A 20,811-nucleotide genomic window follows, 5' to 3' on the forward strand; every position below is an offset into this window, starting at 1 on the left:
CCCAGATCTCTATACACCAGAAGTCTCTCCCCATTTAGATAATAAGTTGCCGTTCCACTTTTCTGAACAAAATGGATGACCTCATACTTATCCACGCTAAACTCCATGTGCCACATTTTGGCCAACTCATCTAACCTATCTATCCATTTGTAAGGTTCTTATTTCCTCATTGCAGCAGACTGTTTCACCTATTTTAGTATTGGCTGCAAATTTGGCTCTAGAACATTCTATCCCTGTATCCAAGTCATTAATATAGATTGTATATAGAAAGTTGGGGCCCAAGGCCCGAACCCTGTGGCACCCCACTCGTTACAGCTTGACATCTAGAAAAATACTTATTTATCCCGACTCTCTGTATTTTGTCCTTCAGCCAGTCTTCTATCCAAGATAATAAGTTCCTCCTAACCTCATGTGATCGATCCTTGTGTATTAACCTTCTGTGTGGCACCTTATCAAATGCTTTCCGGAAGTCCAGCTATACTACATCTGCAGGATCCCTATAATCCACTTTTCAACCCCTGTCTTTGCTCCTTTTACCATGGTATGTATGAGGCTGGTCAATCATAACTCCCAGATGGTGATGGTGGAGGGTGTTTAGTGATGGGCATGCTATTGAACGTCAATGGGAAATATTATTCTGCAGGGATGGGATCAAATCTGTTGAACGGTAATGTTCTTCTGAGCCCATCTTCTGCAGCTCCAAAATATATCAAAGAGGGATTACACTATATATTTTTAAAAATAAATTTAAAGTACCCAATCCATTTTTTCCAATTAAGGGGCAATTTAGAGTGGCCAATCCACCTAGCCTGCACATTTTTTGGGTTGTGGGGGCAAAACCCACACAAACATGGGAAGAATGTGCAAACTCCACACGGACAGTGACCCAGAGCCGGGATCGAACGTGGGACCTCGGCGCCGTGAGGCAGCAGGGCTAACCTACTGCGCCACCGTGTTGCCGGGATTACACTATATTGAGAGACTTATAAATGTGGGAAATATCAGCCAGATCTCCAGGTGCGTATTGGCTAAACCATCCATAGAACCGATTGGTGTTATATATATCCTTGCAGACATACCCAGCTGTGCCCAGTAGTTGAGCGGGTATGGTTTGCTCAGCCAGGTAATCAGTTAGTACAATTTTCCTTCATGCCTCAGGATGTCAGGATGATGGAAAGAGAAGATTGAGCAGAGCTTCTGACCCCGATGAGTATTTAATGACCCATGCTGTAAGTGGTCACATATATTTGTTGGGTGAGGTTAGGACCAGACTTGACTACGACATGCCCATGCTGTCACATAGACTGTTGACATTCCCCACCAAGAGGCACATTATGATAAAAGGCATGATCTCTTGAATGAGGTACTCAAAGCCATTGCATCATACCCCAGCAAGGAATACATTTCTTTCAGGAAAGGAGGAGATTTTGAAAAATGGCAATTATTATTTGTCTTTTAATACCATGAGTACACGTCTGTTCAAATTGTTATTGATTTTATTTTTCTTTCAGCACCCAATGGGAGTCCTTATTTGATACATGAAAACTATCATCATTGGCGCGTTTCACATATCCAATTCTTCAAAAAGGAAACCAGCCTGGAAGCTTACAGCATGGCAAGTTTGGATATTAGCACAAATTCCTCTGCGGGCTTTGTTCCTTCAATGTCTATTGACCGGCTTTTCCCAGCCCTTTTAGAATGTTTCGGCATCATTCTTTGTGGGTATGTTGCTGGACGAGTGAACATAATTACTTCTACGCAAGCCAAAGGTTTAGGAAGTTTTGTCTCAAAGTTTGCGCTTCCTGGCCTCCTTTTTAAGAACATGGTGGTTTTAGACTTGGCTCACATAAACTGGAGTTTTCTTTGGAGTATTCTTGTGGCTAAAGTTGCAGTTTTCATAATTGTTTGCATCCTGACTCTCCTGATAGCAAGTCCGGAAAGCCGATTTGGTAAAGCTGGACTCTTCCCAATTTTTGCTACACAGAGTAACGATTTTGCTTTGGGATACCCCATAGGTAAGTGTATTATAATAAATTTCTTTTAACTTGACTGCGACCGAATTCATGTGGCTCAAGGAGAAGCAAATTAAGCTGTGGAGAGGGAGGATAGATGGTCAGTGGGTACCCAAATTCTTTTTGTTCCCGTGTAAATGTAAGAGTTTCATAAAAATAAATACTGACTATAAATCCTTAAATCCAATGGGACTGAGTATCTGTTAAATGTTAGACGTTTTACCCAGACATTGTGAGTAGCTGCTTCCACTCTGTAAAATTCAGTGATTAATTGTAGAAAATATCCTTTGTTTGTTTAAACAAAATAATTCACTTAATCTCTAGTAAGAAAAATGCTGCATAATTTAAATGGGAATTTGTTACAAGTAATGGTCCTTCCGGGACATTATTTATTTCAATATAACTTTGGAAGAGAAATAGTTTTCAGGATAGTAGCAAATTTCAGTAGAACATAGACAATCTTGTGAAATGGTTAGGCACTCATGAGATGTAATTTAATGCAACGATGTACTTTGGGAGGATGAAAAACTGGTAGCATAATCTGAATAATTCTAATAAAAAATCTAAGCAGTTCTGAAGAAGAATCGTATTCGACTTGAAACGTTAACTCTGTTTCTTTCTCAACAGATGCTGCCAGATCTGCTGAGTGTTTCCAGCACTTTGTTTTGATTAGCATCCCCAGTATTTTGCTTTTATAATTTAAATGGTGCTACTTTTTAAGAGCAGAGAGGGACTACATAGGGGACTGCATATTGACAGATATTTAATTTGGCAGGGCAAGTTTATAAGGAGATTGATAAGAAAGCATATGGGATATTTGGCTTTCTAAATGGGGACATTAAATACAAAAACATGGAAGCCATGCTATTTTTTAAAATGTAAATCAATGACTAGGCTTCAGCTGGAATGTTGTGTACAATTTTGAGCACTGCGCTTGGGAAGAATGTAAAGACTTTGGAGAGGGTAGCCAGAATTATGCCAGAGAAGAGGAACTTCAGTCATGGAAAGAGATTGGAGAAGCTGAGATTGTTCTCCTTAGAACAGAGAAGATTAGATGGAGGCCCAATAGAGATATTTAAAATGGAGGAGTTTTGATAAGGTGAGTAAGGGGTAGTTGTATGCTCTGGTAAGTGGGTTAGTAACCAGGGCTCATAGATTTTAAATGATTAGCCAATGATATGGAGGGAAAATTACAGAAAACCACACCAAAATACTATTCAACATGCTTCTTGGTAATAAAACTGATAGTTTCATAACAAATCAATCAGTCAACTAATCTGATGCAACATTTAACTGCACTAATGTGTTACTTTGTGTCACCTGAAATTCATTTTCTATGTGGATACAATAAGGTGTTTTTATTCTGCACAACAATTCAAACTTAATTTGGTATGAAGTACAATATCGTTCGCCATAATATTTAGCTACAATGATAACAAAACCAAATTGTTATTGGGTCGGTCATATTTTAACCTCTGTGGGTTGAAATGGTAAATGTGAACTATCCCTGGTTCATGGAAAAATAAACAGTTTAAACTAGATAAATGCCGGTTTATCTGGTTCTGCCACTGCCCTTCATTATAGAAGGGAGGGCCTTAATAAAACCAGTTTGTCTGTATTTCTGAAATGTTCAGCAATTTTGAAAACTGAATTGTCGAGGAGTGTCTTATTTAATATGCTGTGTTTAATTTGGTTCAGGTTATCATTTGATGCATTTTGATGAAGTGCCTTTTTGTTTGGAGAGCTTTATATTTTGGGAAGAAGTATTTTTGAAAGATTCTACTTCAGAGCCTGAAATTGTAAATATTCTTGGACTCGTTGCCAAATGCCACTTCAGGCTACTAAAACTTTACATGGCATTTCTGAGGAAGAAATTCAATTAATAAATCTTGTCTTGTGGACATATCAACCCAAAATGGCAAAACATTAAACACATGAAAAACCAGAATGTTGATATGTAACACACCCAATTTAGCTCTGACGCATCCAGTCCACTCACTGCTCATGGGGGCAAAGCCCAGAACCACACAAAGAAATGCATCCGATTTTAAAACTTCTCCGGACTTTGCAAATAAAGCAATGGATCAAAGAACTTCATAGAAATTTGAGAGCAGTGGCAGCGGCTCTGAATAAGAGCCAGGCAGATGAGAAGCTGTTGAATTGGTATTTACTGCTTGTCACAAATATGGATAATTTCACCATAATTCATGGATAATCCACAGGTTGCTATCAGTAGCATTCCAGCAAGTACGTCGCAATCCTCGAATTGTCAATCTCTGGCTGCGATTCACCCAAAAACGGACTCATTTTTGGGTGGGTTTGGCAGGGTGATTTCGCCAGCTTTTTTGGTGAGATCCAGACCTGTACTCGCCCACACTTAGTCATGTTTACTCACTAGTAAATCCCACACTTAGAATTAATTTTTTTCTGCAGTGGGGAAGTAAACTTGCCGGCCAGACCTGCTCTTCCGAGATCGTTACGCCAATTTGAAAGGGTGCCTGAACTCAAAGTGAGGTTGAGGGTCCCTCACAAACCCCACCCTCGGACAATGCAACCACCCACAGAAGTGGGCAACACCCCCAATCTTCAACCCCCACGGGGCGACCTCCCCACCATCACTAAATGTCATAGTGAACCCCACTACCACCCAAGCATAAGGGTGACCCTGCCCCACACCCATTCATCCTTTTGGGCATTCCCCCCCCTCCTCCTCCCAGCAAGTGAGCATGCCCACTATGGGGTCACTGAGGGCCCCGCCACCTTTAGAGCCGTCACCCCACCTTTAGGGCCCCCTTTCAGTCTCTCCCTTTCAGGAAACCCCCTCCCCTTTCATGTGCATAACCCCCTCAGAACCCACCACTTCAAAGTTCCAATCTGACATACGCACACTTGCCCAGGCACCCTGGCAGTACCAACCTAGTACGTGGCCTCAAACAGTCTGCACATACTTAAATGAGCCTAATGGCTCATTTAAATATGATTATCAGAGCACCATCCAAATCAGGTCGGGCATCACGAGTCATAAGCTCATTTTGGCCCTCCCCCGCCAGTGCAATGGGATTAGCAACGCGGTGGGAAAACCACACCCTATGTTTTTGATCAACTCGTGCGCAACATATGAGTAATTTGTCAAGTTTGACAAGATTGTAGAATGTGAAGTATTTTGCTGACGATGTCTTCCAGTGATTATTCTACATCAGAAAATACAGTTCGCTGGAACGAGGGTATTTTTTTTGTTCATCTATTAACTACTGGAGACGAGATGTTACGGTGCATGATGGAAGGCTTAAAGTAACCATTGTTTTCTACTGCTGTGACTGCCACACTGCAATTTGCATTAATGAATAGGAAATGAAGGGAGGGCAAACAGAAAAAAACAAAAGCGTGCATTTGGATGTCTCACAACACTGCCTGGTCAATAAGGTGTCTAGATTCTGGGCAGGATTTTCCATGCGTGTTTGTCGGTGGTGGCGACAGTCTGCTATTGGCCAGCGCGCACTGTCAACAAGGTTTCCCGTTCTACACAACCTCTGACACTTGCCGTCGGTGGGACCGGAAGATCCTGCCGGCGAGCCTGGCTGGAAAATTTCAGCCCATGTGTTTCTCAATAGTGCTTCCTACCATATAGTTGCCGGCCACTTGCACAATGCCAGTTTAGATGCCCATTGACATTGCCATTCTGTGCACACGACGTGTCATATAACATCTACTGTTGATTCGTCGAATGTTACTAGATTGAGTACACATCTGTAAATCTACATGCACTAGAGATAATAATCTTTATTATTGTCACAAGTAGGCTTACATTAACACTGCAACAAAGTTACTGTAAAAAAAAAAGCCCCGAGTCGCCATACTTCGGTGCCTGTTCGGGTACACCGAGGGAGAATTCAGAATGCCCAATTCACCTACAAGCACGTAGCACATCTTTTGGGACTTGTTGGAGAAAACCGGAGCACCTGGAGGAAACCCACGCAGATATGGGGTGTATGTGCAGTCTCCGTACAGACAGTGAGCCAAGCGGGAATCGAACCTGGGACCCTGGAGCTGTGAAGCAACAGTGCTAACCACTGTGCTACCATGACCCCATTTCGCACATGTGTACTTAAATCCAACAGGGAATTAGATTTTCCATCTCTTTTCCTTTACCAGTGAATTATTTTTTAGAAATTGTTAGTTCCTTGCAAAAAGAAAGGTGATAAGCTCAACCAAAGTCATTTCCTATGAAGGAAGAATCGGCACAAAACATACTTTTGCAGCTGGACACAACGAACATGAAAGTACCTTGAAGGGCAGATACTTATTAAAATTCCTGAATTTTCATGTTGACAGCATTTTTCAACAAGAATTTTCAAGTTGTCCAGTGGTATCCATGGATACTTTGCTTGTTATTGGATTCTGCCAGTTTTAGCAATCTGCACACTGAGCACGTGCCTTGTTAGTAGAAAGGAAATATCTATAAACTGTGAAAGACAACTGGAAAAAACAAATTTGCCAGCAGATACTTGCCTATTCTGCAGAGCTGATTTCTACAGATTTTCTGTTTCAAATGGTGTAGTTATGCTCCAACAAATGCACGGATTGATAGGGATCTGTGCTCCTGGCGTGTACATGAAAATGTGATTTTGAACCTTGTGCCCAAAGTGAAATAAAAAGAATGCTCCAAGCCAAGATGTGAAATATTTTGCAAGATTAGGGCAGAGTGCGCGTGCATGTGTTTGCTGAGTTTAGTTTGTGCAAGCAGAAGGTTTCCAAGTTGCTATAGCTGCTGGTGCAATGGGCAACGGTGAGGGAAGATCAGCAGCCTACCGGGCCCACGATGCAGCCAAAGCTCGTGTTGATCAGTCTTGGTCCTTGGATAAAAGGAAGGTCAGATGGAGAACAATTTCTGCCGCAACTCACAGTGCAAAAGAAAAAGCAAAGTGCTGCCCATGCTGGAAATAAAAACAGTAAACGCTGGAAATACCCAACAGGTCTGGCAGCATCTGTGGATAGAGAAATGGAATTTATGTTTCAGGCTGTGCCCTCTCATCCGAAAAGCGCAAAAACAATTGATTGAGTTACTGCTATGACACGTGCTTGACTGCAATAGGTATACTAATGGCCCTTGGGCAAGGATTGATTGAATTAGCATTTTGATAGCTGGAATCTTTTTCTCCTTGTTTATTCAATTGCTGAACCACAGGTTATGCAGGTCAAGGAGGCAGCCCCAAGTCTACCTCAGTCAGAACGGGGATCAAATCCTGCGCGATTGCCACTATTCTAGAAGATAGTCACTATAAAAGAAGATAGGAAGAGTTTTTTTTCAATATATAAAAGGTACGAGAGAGGTAAAAATAGTAATTGGACCACTGGAAAATGAGGCAGGAGAAGTAGTAATAGGAAACAAAAAAATGGCAGAGGAACTGAATAGTTACTTTGCAATAGTCTTCACGGTGGAAGACACCAGTGGGATATCAGAACTCAGGAGAATTAGGGGACAGGGGTGAGTGCAGTGGCCATCATTAAGGAGAGGGTTCTGGGGAAATAAAGGTCTGAAGGTGGATAAATCATCTGGACTGGATGGACTACACCCCAGGGTCCTAAAGAAATAACTGAGGAGATTGTGACGGTATTGGTGGTGATCTTTCAGGAATCACTGGAGGCAGAGAGGGTCCCAGAGGACTGGAAAATGGCTAATGTAACACCGCTATTTATGAAATGAAATGAAAATCACTTATTGTCACGAGTAGGCTTCAATGAAGTTACTGTGAAAAGCCCCTAGTCGCCACATTCCGGCGCCTGTCTGGGGAGGCTGGTACGGGAATCGAACCGTGCTGCTGGCCTGCTTGGTCTGCTTTAAAAGCCAGCGATTTAGCTGAGTGAGCTAAAAGGGAGGGAAGGGGGTGGCGCAGTGGGTTAGCACTGCGGCCTCACAGCGCCGAGGTCCCAGGTTCAATCCCGACTCTGGGTCACTGTCCGTGTGGAGTTTGCACATTCTCCCGATATTTGCGTGGGTTTCACCCCCACAACCCAAAAATGTGCAAGCTAGGTGGATTAGCCCTTAATTGTAAAAAATGATTTGGGTACTCTAAATTTTAAAAAAAAGAAGGGAGGGAGGCAGAAGACGGGAAATTATAGGCCTGTTAGCCTGACTTCGGTCATTGGTAAGATTTTAGATTCCATCATTAATGATGAGATTGCGGAGCACTTGGAAGTGCATGGTAAAATAGGACTGAGTCAGCACGGCTTCGTCAAGGGGAGGTCATGTCCAACAAACCTGTTAGAATTCTGAGAAGGTAACAGGGAAATTAGACAAAACAGAACCTGTGGACGTGATTTATTTAGATTTCCAGAAGGTCTTTGACAAGGTGCCATAATGGAGGCTGTTAAATGAGTTAAGAGCCCAAGGCATTAAGGGTAAAATGCTGGCATGAATAGAGGATTGGCTGACTGGCAGAAGGCAGAGTGTGGGGAAAAAGGGGTCTTTTTCAGGATGGCAGCCGGTGACTAGTTATTCCAGGAAACACAACAATGTAAAAGTGGCAAAAGACTGGAGGTTGAGCAGTTATCTTTCCCAGAAAAGTATGAGCCTACGGACTATTTAAAAAAAAAAACATTTTAGGGGGTGTGGATGTCGCTGGTTAAGCCAGTATATACTGCCCAACCCTAGTTGCCCTTCAGAAGGTGGTGCTGAAGCTGCCTTCTTGAATCGTGCAGTCCCTTAGGTGTAGGTACACCCACAGTGCTGTTAGGGAAGGAATTCCAGGATTTTGACTCAGTGACAGTAAAGGAATGGGGATATATTTCCAAGTCAGGGTGGTGCGTGACTTGGAGGGGATCCTCCAGGTGGTGGTGTTCCCAGGTATTCTCTGCTTTTGTCCTTCTAGATGGTAGTGCGTGGGTTTGGAAAATGCTGCCGAAGGAACCTTGGTGAGTTCCTGCAGTGCATCTTGTAAATGGCGTACACGGCTGCCACTGTTCATCGGTGGTGGAGAGATTGAATGTTTGTGGAAGGAGGAACAATCAAGCAGGCATCTTTGTCCTGGATGGTATAGAGCTTATTGAGTGTTGTTAGAGTTGCACTCATCCAGGCAAGTGGAGAGTATTCTATTTCACTCCTGACTTGTGCCTTGTGGTGGACAGGCTTTGGATGGGGTCAGCTGGTGAGTTACTCGTCATAGGATTCCTAGCCTTTGACCTGTCATGGGGCAATAGTTAGACCCTGTCTTGTTTGAAATGGCCAGTGCCTGGCACTTGTGTGGCGTGAATGTAACTTGCCACTTGTTACACCCAAGCTGGGATATTGTCCAGGTCTTGCTGCATTTGGACATGAACTACTACTTGGGTATCTGAAGAGTTACGAATGGTGCTGAACATTGTGCAGTCATCTGTGAACATCGCCATTTCTGACCTTATGATGGATGGTTGGGCCATCTTCCTTTGTGCCAGGTATAACTAAATCCAGCGGAGAGTTTCCCCCCAATTCCCATTGATTCCAGTTTTTCTAGGGCTCCTTGATACCATAATCCATCAAATGCTGTCTAGATGCTAATGGCAGTCCTTCTCACCTCACTCTGGAATTCAGCTCTTTTGTCCACCTTTGAGTCAAGGTTGTAATGAGGCCAGGAGTTGAGTAACCTGGCGGAACTCAAACTGAGCGTTCGTGAGCTGGTTATATGAGTAAGGAGTAAGTGCCGCTTGATGGGCAACATGGTAGCATAGTTGTTAGCACTGTGGCTTCACAGCGCCAGGGTCCCAGGTTTGATTTCCTGCTGGGTCACTGACTGCGGAGTCTGCAAGTTCTCCCCGTGTCTGCGTGGGTTTCCTCCAGGTGCTCTGGTTTCCTCCCACAGTCCAAAGACGTGCAGGTTAGGTGAATTGGCCACACTAAATTGCCCTTTGTGTCCAAAAAAAGGTTAGGAGGAGTTATTGTGTTAGGGGGCTAGGGTGGAAGTGAGGGCTTAAGTGGGTCAGTGCAGACTTGATGGGCCGAATGGCCTCCTTCTGCACTGTTATGTTCTATGTCTATGATAGCACTGTTGTTGACTCTTTCCATCACTTTGCTGATGATGGAGAGTAGACTGATAGAGCAGTAATTGGATAGGTTGGATTTGTCATGTTTCTTGTGTACAAGACACACCTGGGCAATTTTCCACATTGCTAAGTCGATGCCAGTGTTGTAGCTGTATTGGAACAGCTTGGCTAGGAGTGTGGCAGGTTCTGGAGCACAAGTCTTCAGGGCTATTTCCAGAATATTGTCAGAACCTATTGCCGTTGCAGTATCCAGCGCCTTCAGTAGTTTCTTGACATCACGCGGAGTGAATGGAATTGGCTGAAGACTGACATCAGGGTGATGGGGATATTTGTGGAGTCTCCTCCTCCTATAAGCTGTTTAAATGTCCATCACCATTCACAGCTGGATGTGGCAGGACTGCAGAGCTTAGATCTGATCTGTTGGTTGTAGATTCGCTTAGCTCTATCTCTCTCTTGCTGTTGTTTTTTAAAAAATGTATTTTATTACAAACATGTATCAGAACAGGTTACCGCAAATAAACACTCCAGGAAAGATACTTCCCAACAATCAACTATACAGTTTGCACAACTTTTTCCTCTTTATCACTATTTCACACAGTCCAAAGACGTGCAGGTTTGGTGGAGTGGCCATGATAACTTGCCCTTAGTGACCAAAAAGGTTCGGAAGGGTTGTTAGGTTACGAGAATAGGGTGGAAGTGAGGGGCTTGGGTGGGTCGGTGCGGACTCGATGGGCCGAGTGGCCTCCTTCTGCACTGTATGTATGTCTGTACCCTGTGCACCACCTTAAACTGTATCAAGCTCATTCTTGCACATGAGGAGGTCCCGATTACCCTATGCAGTGCCTCACTCCATACTCCCTAATTGATCTCTCCTCCCAACTCCCCTTCCCATTTCTCCTTAATCTTCAGAACCGGTTGCCTCTCTACTCCCCCAGCCACTTGTATGTATCTCCAATTTTACACCCCTTTCACATCCGGAAGCAGCAGTCGCTCCAGCAGGGTGTATCCTGGTAACCTAGGGAACCCATTCCAGACCTTTCGCGCAAAGTCCCTAACTGAACAAGCAGATAACTGAACTCATTGACCCTTGGCAGCTCTACCCTCTCCCTTAGTCCTCCAGACTGGTGAGCCCTTCCTCCAAATATAGACCCCTGAGCTTCACCAGCCCCACTTCCCTCCACCTGTGTGCATCCATCCCCCGGGCTCAAACCATGATTCTCACACAGCGGGGTTTGCACCAATATCCCCTCCATCCTAAAATGCCTCCTCAACTGATTCCAAATCTTCACCGTGGACTGCACCACCTGACTCCCTAAATACCTACTCGCTGCCTTTGGCAACACTACTATCACCATAGCCCTTAAACTGGACCCCATACAAGATTCCTCCTCCATCCTAACCCACTCTACCTCTTCTCCTTCCCACCATCGCCGCACCTTTTCCATATTCGCCGCTCAGTAATAATGAACCAAAGATCACAAAAATGATTGATGCAGATAGGGCAGTGGATGTTGTCTATATGGACTTCAGTAAGGCCTTTGACAAGGTCCCTCATGGCTGTCTGGTACAAAAGGTGAAGTCACACGGGATCAGAGGTGAACTGGCGGATGGATACAGAACTGGCTAGGTCATAGAAAGCAGAGAGTAGCAATGGAAGGGAGCTTTTCAGATTGGAGGGCTGTGACCAGTGGTGTTCTGCAGGGATCAGTGCTGGGACCTTTGCTGTTTGTAATATATATAAATGATTTAGAGGAAAATGTAACTGGTCTGATTCGTAAGTTTGCGGATGACACTAAAGGTTGGTGGAATTGCAGATAGCGATGAGGACTGTCAGAGGATACAGCAGGGTTTAGATCATTTGGAGACTTGGGCGGCGAGATGACAGATGGAGTTTAATCCGGACAAATGTGTAGTAATGCATTTTGGAAGGTCTAATACAGGTAAGGATTATTCAGTGGTAGAACCCTCAAGAGTATTGACAGCCAGAGAGATCTTGGTGTACAGGTCCACAGGTCACTGAAAGGGGCAACACAGGTGGAGAAGGTAGCCAAGAAGGCATACGGCATGCTTGCCTTCATTGGCTGGGGCATTGAGTATAAAAATTGGCAAGTCATGTTGCAGCTGTATAGAACCTTAGTTAGGCCACACTTGGAGTATAGTGTTCAATTCTGGTCGCCACACTACCAGAAGGATGTGGAGGCTTTAGAGAGAGTGCAGAAGAGATTTACCAGGATGTTCCCCCCCCCCCCCTCCCGCCTCTGAAGCTTGGCACCTACCCCGCCCACAAAGCCCAAAATAATCATGTCCAATTCTGAAAAAAGGCCTTTGGTATAAAGATCGGGAGAGCTTGAAAAATTGACAAGAAACGCAGAAGAATATTCATTTTTACCACTTGGATCCTCCCCGCCAAAGTCAACTGCACTGTATCCCACCTTTAAGATCCCCTGGCCTCCTACACAAGCTTTGTTAAGTTCCACTTATGGAATCATAGAATTTACAGTGCAGAAAGAGCCATTCGGCTCATCGAGTCTGCACCGGCCCCCGGAAAGAGCACCCCACTTAAGCCCACACCTCCAACCTATCCCCGTAACCCCACCTAACATTTTTGGACACTAAGGGCGATTTAGCATGAATTGGCCACCTAACCTACACATCTTTGGACTATGGGAGGAAACCGGAGCACCCGGAGGACATTTTCACCGCTCTCCTAGAAAGTCAAGGAATGGTTGCCACTGCTGGGAGAACTCCAGCAAGGACCCTCTCAAGGCAAACTTTATTCTCTCCAGGCTGATAAACCCAGCCATATCACTAACCCAGGTCACCACGCTCGGGAGTTTCGCGTCCCTCCACATTAACAAGATCCGTCTCCGGGCTACCAGGGAGGCAAAGGCCAAAACCTCGGCCTCTTTCGCTTCCTGCACTTCCGGATCCTCTGACACCCGAAATATCGCTATTCCTGGACTCGGCTTTACCCCCGTGTCCAAAATCCTGGACATAGCCCTCGCAAAGCCCTGCCAGAATTCTTTAAGCGCCCGGGCATGCCCAGAACATATGGACATGGTTCGCTGGACTCCCTGAACATCTCGCACAGCTGTCCTCAACCCCAAAGAACTTACTCATTCTCGCCTTCGTCATGTGTGCCCGATGTACCATCTTAAACTGAATTAAGCAGAGCCTGGCACATGATGAGGAGGAATTTACCCTGCCCAAGGCATCAGCCCACAGGCCCTCATCCAGCTCCTCGCCCCACTTGCCCTTCAGTTCCTCCACTGGGGCTTCCTCTGCCTCCTGCAGTTCTTGGTAGATGTCCGACACCTTCCCCTCTCCTACCCAGATGCCAGACACCACCCTGTCCTGAATCCTACGAGGGGGTAGCAACGGAAATGTCCCCACCTGTTTTTTGAGAAAGTCGCGGACTTGAAGGTATCTGAAGGCTTTTCCAGGGGGCAGGCTGAATTTCTCCTCCAGCGCCTTCAAACTAGGGAAAGTCCCATCTATAAACAGGTCTCCCATCCTTCTATTGCCTTCCCTCTGCCAGCTTTGAAACCCCTCTGTCTATCTTGCCCGGAACAAATCTATGATTATTCCGTATCGAAGTCCAAACTGAGGCCCCCTCCTCCTTCCTGTGTCTTCTCCACTGACCCCAGATCCTCAGTGCTGCCGTCACCACCTGGCTTGTGGTGTATCGTGCCGGCGAGAATGGCAGCGGTACCGTTATTGTACCCCACGACTGCGCTCCAAAAACAGTCTTTTAACTCGCGGAGTCTTGTTGGCCCACACAAATCCCGTGATAATCCTGTTCACCCGCTTGAAGAAGGATTTGGGGATGAAGATGGGAAGGCACTGGAAAACGAACAGGAATATGGGGAGGACCATCCTCTTCACGGTCGGCACCCTTCCTGCCAGGGAAAGCGGGAGCATGTCCCACCTTTTAAAGTCTCCCTCCATCTGTTTTACAAGCCGAGACAGATTGAGCCTGTGTAGGGCATCCCAGTTCCTAGCCACCTGTATACCTAGGTAACGAAAGCTCCTCTCCACCATCTTGAGCGGGAGCTCTCCCAGTCTCTGTTCCTGACTCATAGCGTGGATTACAAACAGCTCACTTTTCCCCACGTTCAACTTGTACCCTGAGAAGCTCCCAAAGTTTCTTGGGATCCGCATGACCTCCCCCATCCCCTCTAGCGGGTCCAAAATATACAATAGCAGGTCTTCTGCGTAAAGTGAAACCCAGCCCCCCCCCCTTGGCCCCGCACCAGCTCCCTCCAGTTCCTTGACGTCCTCAGCGCTATGGCCAACGGCTCAATTGCCAGGGCAAATAGTCGCAGGGATAGGGGGCACCCCTGCCTCGTCCCTCGGTGCAGCCTAAAATACTCCGACCTCAGCCGGTTCGTGGATACACTTGCTACGGGGGCCTGATACAGTAGCTTGACCCACCCTATGAATCACTCACCAAATCCAAACCTACCTTGCGCTTCCCACATGTACTCCTGTTCCACCCTGTCAAAGGATTTCTCTGCATCCATTGCAGCCACTACTCCTGCATCCCCTCCTTCAGAGGGCATCATGATAATGTTTAGGAGCCTCCTCACATTTGTGTTCAGTTGCCTGCCCTTGACGAAACCCATCCGATCCTCATCAATCACTCCAGGGACACAGTCCTCTATTCTTGTAGCCAGTATTTTAGCCAGCAGTTTGGCATCCACGTTCCGGAGCGATATCGGCCTGTAGATCCCACATTGAAGCGGATCCTTCTCCCTCTTCAGGATGAGCGAGATCGAAGCCTGAAACATCGTCGGGGGGAGGGTTCCTCTCTCCTTTGCCTCGTTAAAGGTTCTTAGCAGGAGTGGGCTCAGCAGCTCCGAGAATTTCTTGTAGGATTCTATAGGGAAGCTGTCTGGACCCGGGGCCTTGCCCGACTGCATACTATCTAGGCCCTTAACTATCTCCTCCAACTCAATCGGGGCCCCCAGTCCCTCCACCAGATCCTCGTCTACCCTTCGGAACCTCAATTGGTCCATAAATTGCTTCATCCCTTCCCCTCCCACTCCTTTAAACTCCTTGAAGACTTTGTTGATCTTCTCTGGGTCCAAGACCGTGTTACCTGCTTTATCCCTCACTCCCCCAATCTCCCCGGCCGCCTCTCTCCTGTGAAGTTGGTGTGCCAGCATCCTACTTGCTTTCTCTCCATACTCGTGGACTGCCCCTTTCACCTTCCTCAGCTGTGCCTCCGACTTCCCAGTGGTGAGCAGATCAAACTCCACCTGCAGTCTTCGGCGCTCCTTTAGCAGCCCCTCCTCGGGGGTCTCCGTGTAACTCCTGTCTACTCTTGAGTATCTCCCTCTCCCTCTCCGCCCTCTCCCTCTTCCCTCTATGGGACCTAATAGAAATTAACCCCCCTCTGACAAATGCCTCCATAGCCTCCCAGACCGTTGTTGCTGTCACCTCCCCTCTATCGTTTGTTGTCACATAGTTTTGGATGCTCCTCCTTATCCGCCCTCACACCTCTTCATCCACTAGCAGTCTCACATCTAGTCTCCAGAGAGGGCACTGACCTCCCTCCACCCCTAGTCGCAAGTCCACCCATTGTGGGGCATGGTCTGAGACTGCAATGGCCAAATACTCAACCCCCTCCACCCTTGGGATTAACGCCTGCTCAACACAAAAAAGTAAATCCGCGAGTAGACTTTGTGAACGTGGGAGAAAAAAGAGAACTCCTTCGCCCTTGGCCGCGGGAATCTCCATGGGTCCACGCCCCCCCCCCCATCTGATCCATGAACTCCCTCAGGGCCTTGGCTGCCGCCAGTCTCTTTTCCGACCTGGACTTAGCTCCCGACGGATTCATAACTACATTCAACAACTATCCTGTATTACTCACAGACTGCCTGCCTTTCACAAAGCCTGTTTGCTCCTCTGCAACCACCCCTGGACACAATCCTCCATCCTCCCTGCCAACAACTTAGTCAATACTTTCACATCCATGCACAACAGTGATATGGGCCTACACAACCCACATTCCACCGGGTCCTTCCCCTTTTTTGGGATTAATGTGATCGTTGCCTGCGTCATCGACTCCTTACACCATCTGCTGCGCCCCAGGTTTCCTCCAACTCTTTGGCCAGGTCTCTCACCGTCTTCTGCCGGGTTTGTAAGCCAGCGGACATCCCACTCCTGGGGGAAACTACTCCTCTGACCTTCAACTACACCTTTTTGTCAAAATTCCACCCAATATTGGTAAAAAGAGCTCTTTCCTATGCCTTCGAACAGGAGCTGCCCTGTGTGCGACCACTCACACCATGGCCGCCACCACACGTCCCACTTGCTGTTGTTTCAGGCTGTTGTGGTGGTGCTGACAAGAGGGAGCTGGGCAGCTTCCCAATTGGGACAGGCACTGGATTGTACAGATAACACCTGTCCAAGTGATCTCTAGGACTGGTTCCAATCACTGGCGGGAGGTGTGGGTGTCATGGAGGGGAAGTTTCCATTGAATTTCTTTCCCTCATGGGCCCTTGGTTTTTCTCTTGTTTTGCCTCTCATAAGAGATTATGGGCGGGATTCCCCCATGTCGTATAGGAGAATTGGCGTTCGCGCCATTTTTTCCGGCAGCACCGTAGGGGGCCAGAATCGGTAGTGCCCGCGCCCATTTCGCGACGGCGTTCATGACGGCGCGAACACTCTGTCTCCATTTCGGAGAATCGTGCCCGTACATATTTGCTGAGGTGGAGGAGGCAAAGTGTTTAGCCAGACTTGTCGGACCAACCCAGGATGTGTCAAGCTTGATTGTTGTCGCAGTTTATCAGACCTTTCATTCATAAAGCAGGGTAGTTTCAGGTAGTATCAAAGTACACATTTAATGTTGCAGATCTTGATGGCAGAAAAGCACAAATCTTGATTAAGGCAGGACCAAAGTATCATTGCAGATCTTTGCAGAAGCAATATATATGTTTTTGATTCAAGTAGCACAGATGTACAAATAGTGAACTGAAACAGGAAGAAATAATGTATAAAGCTCATGATGAACTTTGAAGTTTAAGCTTTGTGAGACAGGAAGCATAAGCGCCATCATGTGATTCTTAACTTATATATGACTGGAAGTGATATCGATGGGATTGCATATACAAAGAACAAAGAAAAGTACAGCACAGGAACAGGCCCATTGGCCTTCCAAGCCTACGCTGACCATGCTGCCCATCTGAACTAAAATTTTCTACGCTTCCAGGGTCTGTATCCCTCTATTCCCATCCTATTCATGTATTTATCAAGATGCCCCTGAAACGTCACTATTGTCCCTGCTTCCACCACCTCCTCCAGCAGCGAGTTCCAGGCACCCACTACCCTCTGTGTAAAAAAACTTGCCTCGTACATCTCCTCTAAACCTTGCTCCTCGCACCTTAGACCTATGCCTCCTAGTAATTGACCCCTCTACCCTGGAAAAAAGTCTCTGACTATCCACTCTGTCTATGCCTCTCATAGTTTTGTAGACCTCTATCAGGTCGCCCCTCAACCTCCTTCGTTCAAGTGAGAACAAACCAAGTTTATTCAACCTCTCCTCATAGCTAATGCTCTCCATACCAGGCAACATCCTGGTAAATCTCTTCTGCACCCTCTCTAAAGTCTCCACATCCTTCTGGTAGTGTGGCAACCAGAAATGAACACTATACTCAAGTGTGGCCTAACAGGGGCTGGTTTAGCTCACTGGGCTAAATCGCTGGCTTTTAAAGCAGACCAGCAGCATGGTTCAATTCCCGTACCAGCCTCCCCGGACAGGCGCCGGAATGTGGCGACTAGGGGCTTTTCACAGTAACTTCATTGAAGCCTACCCGTGACAATAAGCGATTTTCTTTTCATTTCATTTCACTAAGGTTCTATACAGCTGCAACATGACTTGCCAATTTTTATACTCAATGCCCAGCTAATGAAGGCAAGCTTTCCGTATGCCTTCTTGGCTACCTTCTCCACCTGTGTTGCCCCTTTCAGTGACCTGTGGACCTGTACACCTAGATCTCTGACTGTCAATACTCTTGAGGGTTCTACCATTCACTGTATATTCCCTACCTGTATTAGACCTTCCAAAATGCATTGCCTCACATTTGTCCGGATTAAACTCCATCTGCCATCTCTCCGCCCAAGTATCCAGATGATCTAAATCCTGCTGTATCCTCTGACAGTCCTCATCGCTCTCCGCAATTCCACCTATCTTTGTGTCGTCTGCAAACTTACTAATTATGTGGCAGGTGACATTATGCAACCAAAGTAGCACCATCCAATGTTTGCTGTATGTCATGGGTGTAATCTACAGTCTCTACTTTGGGAAACACCCAAGCCCAGAGACAGACAAATGTTGGCAAATGCCACGTGGAACCCTAGATTTGCATTGAGCACAGCAGGGGTTTCAGTAACTAAAACAATGCAATTCATATGCAAAGCAATTAGAATGTACATCATGCAAAGTTGAGTAGAGCAATTGCAACGCCCCAGTACCAATCTGGAGAGACAAACCAATCACTGGGACAGTCTGATTGCTGTACAAGATTTCATTAGTTTCAATCTCATCCTTTTGTACCAATTCAGTCTGCTTTCCTCGTTTTGGTATGACCCTCCTCCAAGGAATACTACTTGTAGTGGGCATGCTTATTGTTTGCAGATTAAGTTACCTCAAAATTGACGCAAGATTGAAACTAGCTCAATAATCCTCTGTGGTAGCGAACACAACCCAGTGTAATCACTATAGGGGCTAGGATTATTTCTACTAAATAACAGACCTAACCAAATATGCACTCGTGATGACATCTCTTCAGTGTGTAGTTTGTCTAGGTTACTTGATTTCTTCAATGATTTGGGTAGCACAGTGGTTAGCATAGTTACTTCACTGCTCCAGAGTCCCAGGTTCGATACCGGCTTGGGTTACTGTCTGTGTGGAGTCTGCACGTTCTCCTGTGTCTGCATGGGTTTCCTCCGGCTGCTCCGGCTTCCTCCCACAGTTCAAGGATGTGCAGATTGGGTGGATTGGCCATGCTAAATTGCCCTTAGTGCCCAAAAAAGCTGGGGCAGGGTTACTCGGTTATGGGGATAGGGTGGAGGTGTGGGCTTGGGTGGAGTGCTCTTTCCTGGGGCCGGTGCAGACTCGATGGGCCGAATGGCCTCCTTCTGCACTGTAAATTCTATGATCTATGATAGACGTTGTTTTCTATTACCAATTCTGATTTTTTCATCATGGATTTTTAGAGCTTTCCATTATTTGGTGTGAATAGAAGTACGGGTATTGTTGACTAGATTATAAGGAGATTATAATACAAGTGATTTATATTGAAGTTGGAAACTGCATTTTGACCTCAGCATAAATAGTGTTGGGATTGGGTGCAGAGTCCAAACACTATCAAACTCCATAATTTATACAGAGAATGCCACACCTTGAATTTTGCACTACCACTTGCCAATGCAAAATAAATGTAAAAATTGTAAATAACCTTTAGTGTCACCAGTAGGCTTACATTAACACTGCAATGAAGTTACTGTGAAAAGCCTCTGGTCGCCGCATTCCAGCGCCTGTTCAGGTACACAGAGGGAGAATTCAGAATTCCCAGCTGGTACAGGAATTGAACCCGCGTTGCTGATTGTTGAGCACTTGTGTTATGTTTACACAAAAGCAACCTGCATTAAATAGCAACTTCAACGGAAAAAATCCCATGGTTTTTCAAGGTGTATAATTGGATGAAAATGGATATTGGGTCAAATATTTTTTTAAATATAAATTTGGAGTACCCAATTAATGTTTTCCAATTAAGGGCCAATTTAGCATGGCCAATCCACCTACCCTGCACATCTTTGGGTTGTGGGGGTGAAACCCACGCAGACACGGGGAGAATGTGCAAACTCCACACGGACCCCGGGCCGGGATTCGAACCCAGGTCCTCAGAGCCGTAGGCAGCAATGCTAACCACTGTGCCACCGTGCTGCCTACTACTGGGTCATAGGAGGGGCAATCATAAACTTGATGTTAAGATATTAAAATAGGGGAGGCTAAGAGATTTAGGGAAGTAATTGTAGAATGTAGAGCATGGAAAACTGAAGGCACTTTAGCTAATGGGATAAGGGAAGGACAGAAATCCCAAAACACTATAATTAGAGAAATGACGCCTACTTGGATGGTGTAGGACTGGAGGAGGTTTTGTTGGGTGAAGCAATTGAACAGGTAGTCTCAATCATGCTAATTAGCGATAAAGGTGGAGAGGCAACAGGGAAATGGTTTAATGAGACAGTTGATTATGACAGCAAAAAGCCTCGGCCCAGGAGTAGCAGGCATTTTGTGGTAGAAGAAGGTACGACTCAGTAATGCTTGATGCATCCCTAGGTTTCCACATTAGCAGCTGCACCATCAGCTGCCTCGCCCTCAGCTTTCATATTTCTATCCTGGAAGAAGTCGATAAATGGTTTCCATCTCTGGGCAAACTCCTTTCACAGACCCTCTCAAAGCGAACTTAATTTTTTTTCCAGCCTAAGGAATTCTGCAAGGTCACTCACCCACATCCCCAGTTTCGGCAGCTCCAGCCCAACAGGATCCGTCTCTGGGCTACCAGCGAGGTAAAGGCCAAAACGTCGGCTTCTCTCACCCCCTGGACCCCAGTGTCTCCCAAAATTCCAAAATCTGCCAATTCTGGACTTGGGTCCACCTTCACCCTCAGCACCATCACGTCAGCGGACTCCCGCCAAAGTCCCTCCAGATTTGGACAGGCCAGAACATGTGGACATGGTTCGCAGGCCCACCCGCACACCGCCCACACCTATC

At 46.1% G+C, this 20,811-nt stretch overlaps 1 protein-coding gene across 4 annotated transcripts in view; it reads left to right on the forward strand.

Moving 5' to 3' along the window:
* Positions 1–20,811, forward strand: part of gpr155a (G protein-coupled receptor 155a) — a 102,297-nt gene that overhangs the window by 18,631 nt on the left and 62,855 nt on the right. For all 4 annotated transcript variants that reach the window (XM_038789376.1, XM_038789379.1, XM_038789377.1 and 1 more), the window contains exon 2: positions 1,512–2,015. In XM_038789376.1, the coding sequence (XP_038645304.1) occupies positions 1,613–2,015 (403 nt within the window). In that variant the 5' untranslated portion in view covers positions 1,512–1,612. The remainder of the gene's footprint in view (positions 1–1,511; positions 2,016–20,811) is intronic.

The sequence above is a fragment of the Scyliorhinus canicula genome, chromosome 2, assembly GCF_902713615.1.
Source record: "Scyliorhinus canicula chromosome 2, sScyCan1.1, whole genome shotgun sequence".
Lineage (NCBI taxonomy): Eukaryota > Metazoa > Chordata > Chondrichthyes > Carcharhiniformes > Scyliorhinidae > Scyliorhinus > Scyliorhinus canicula.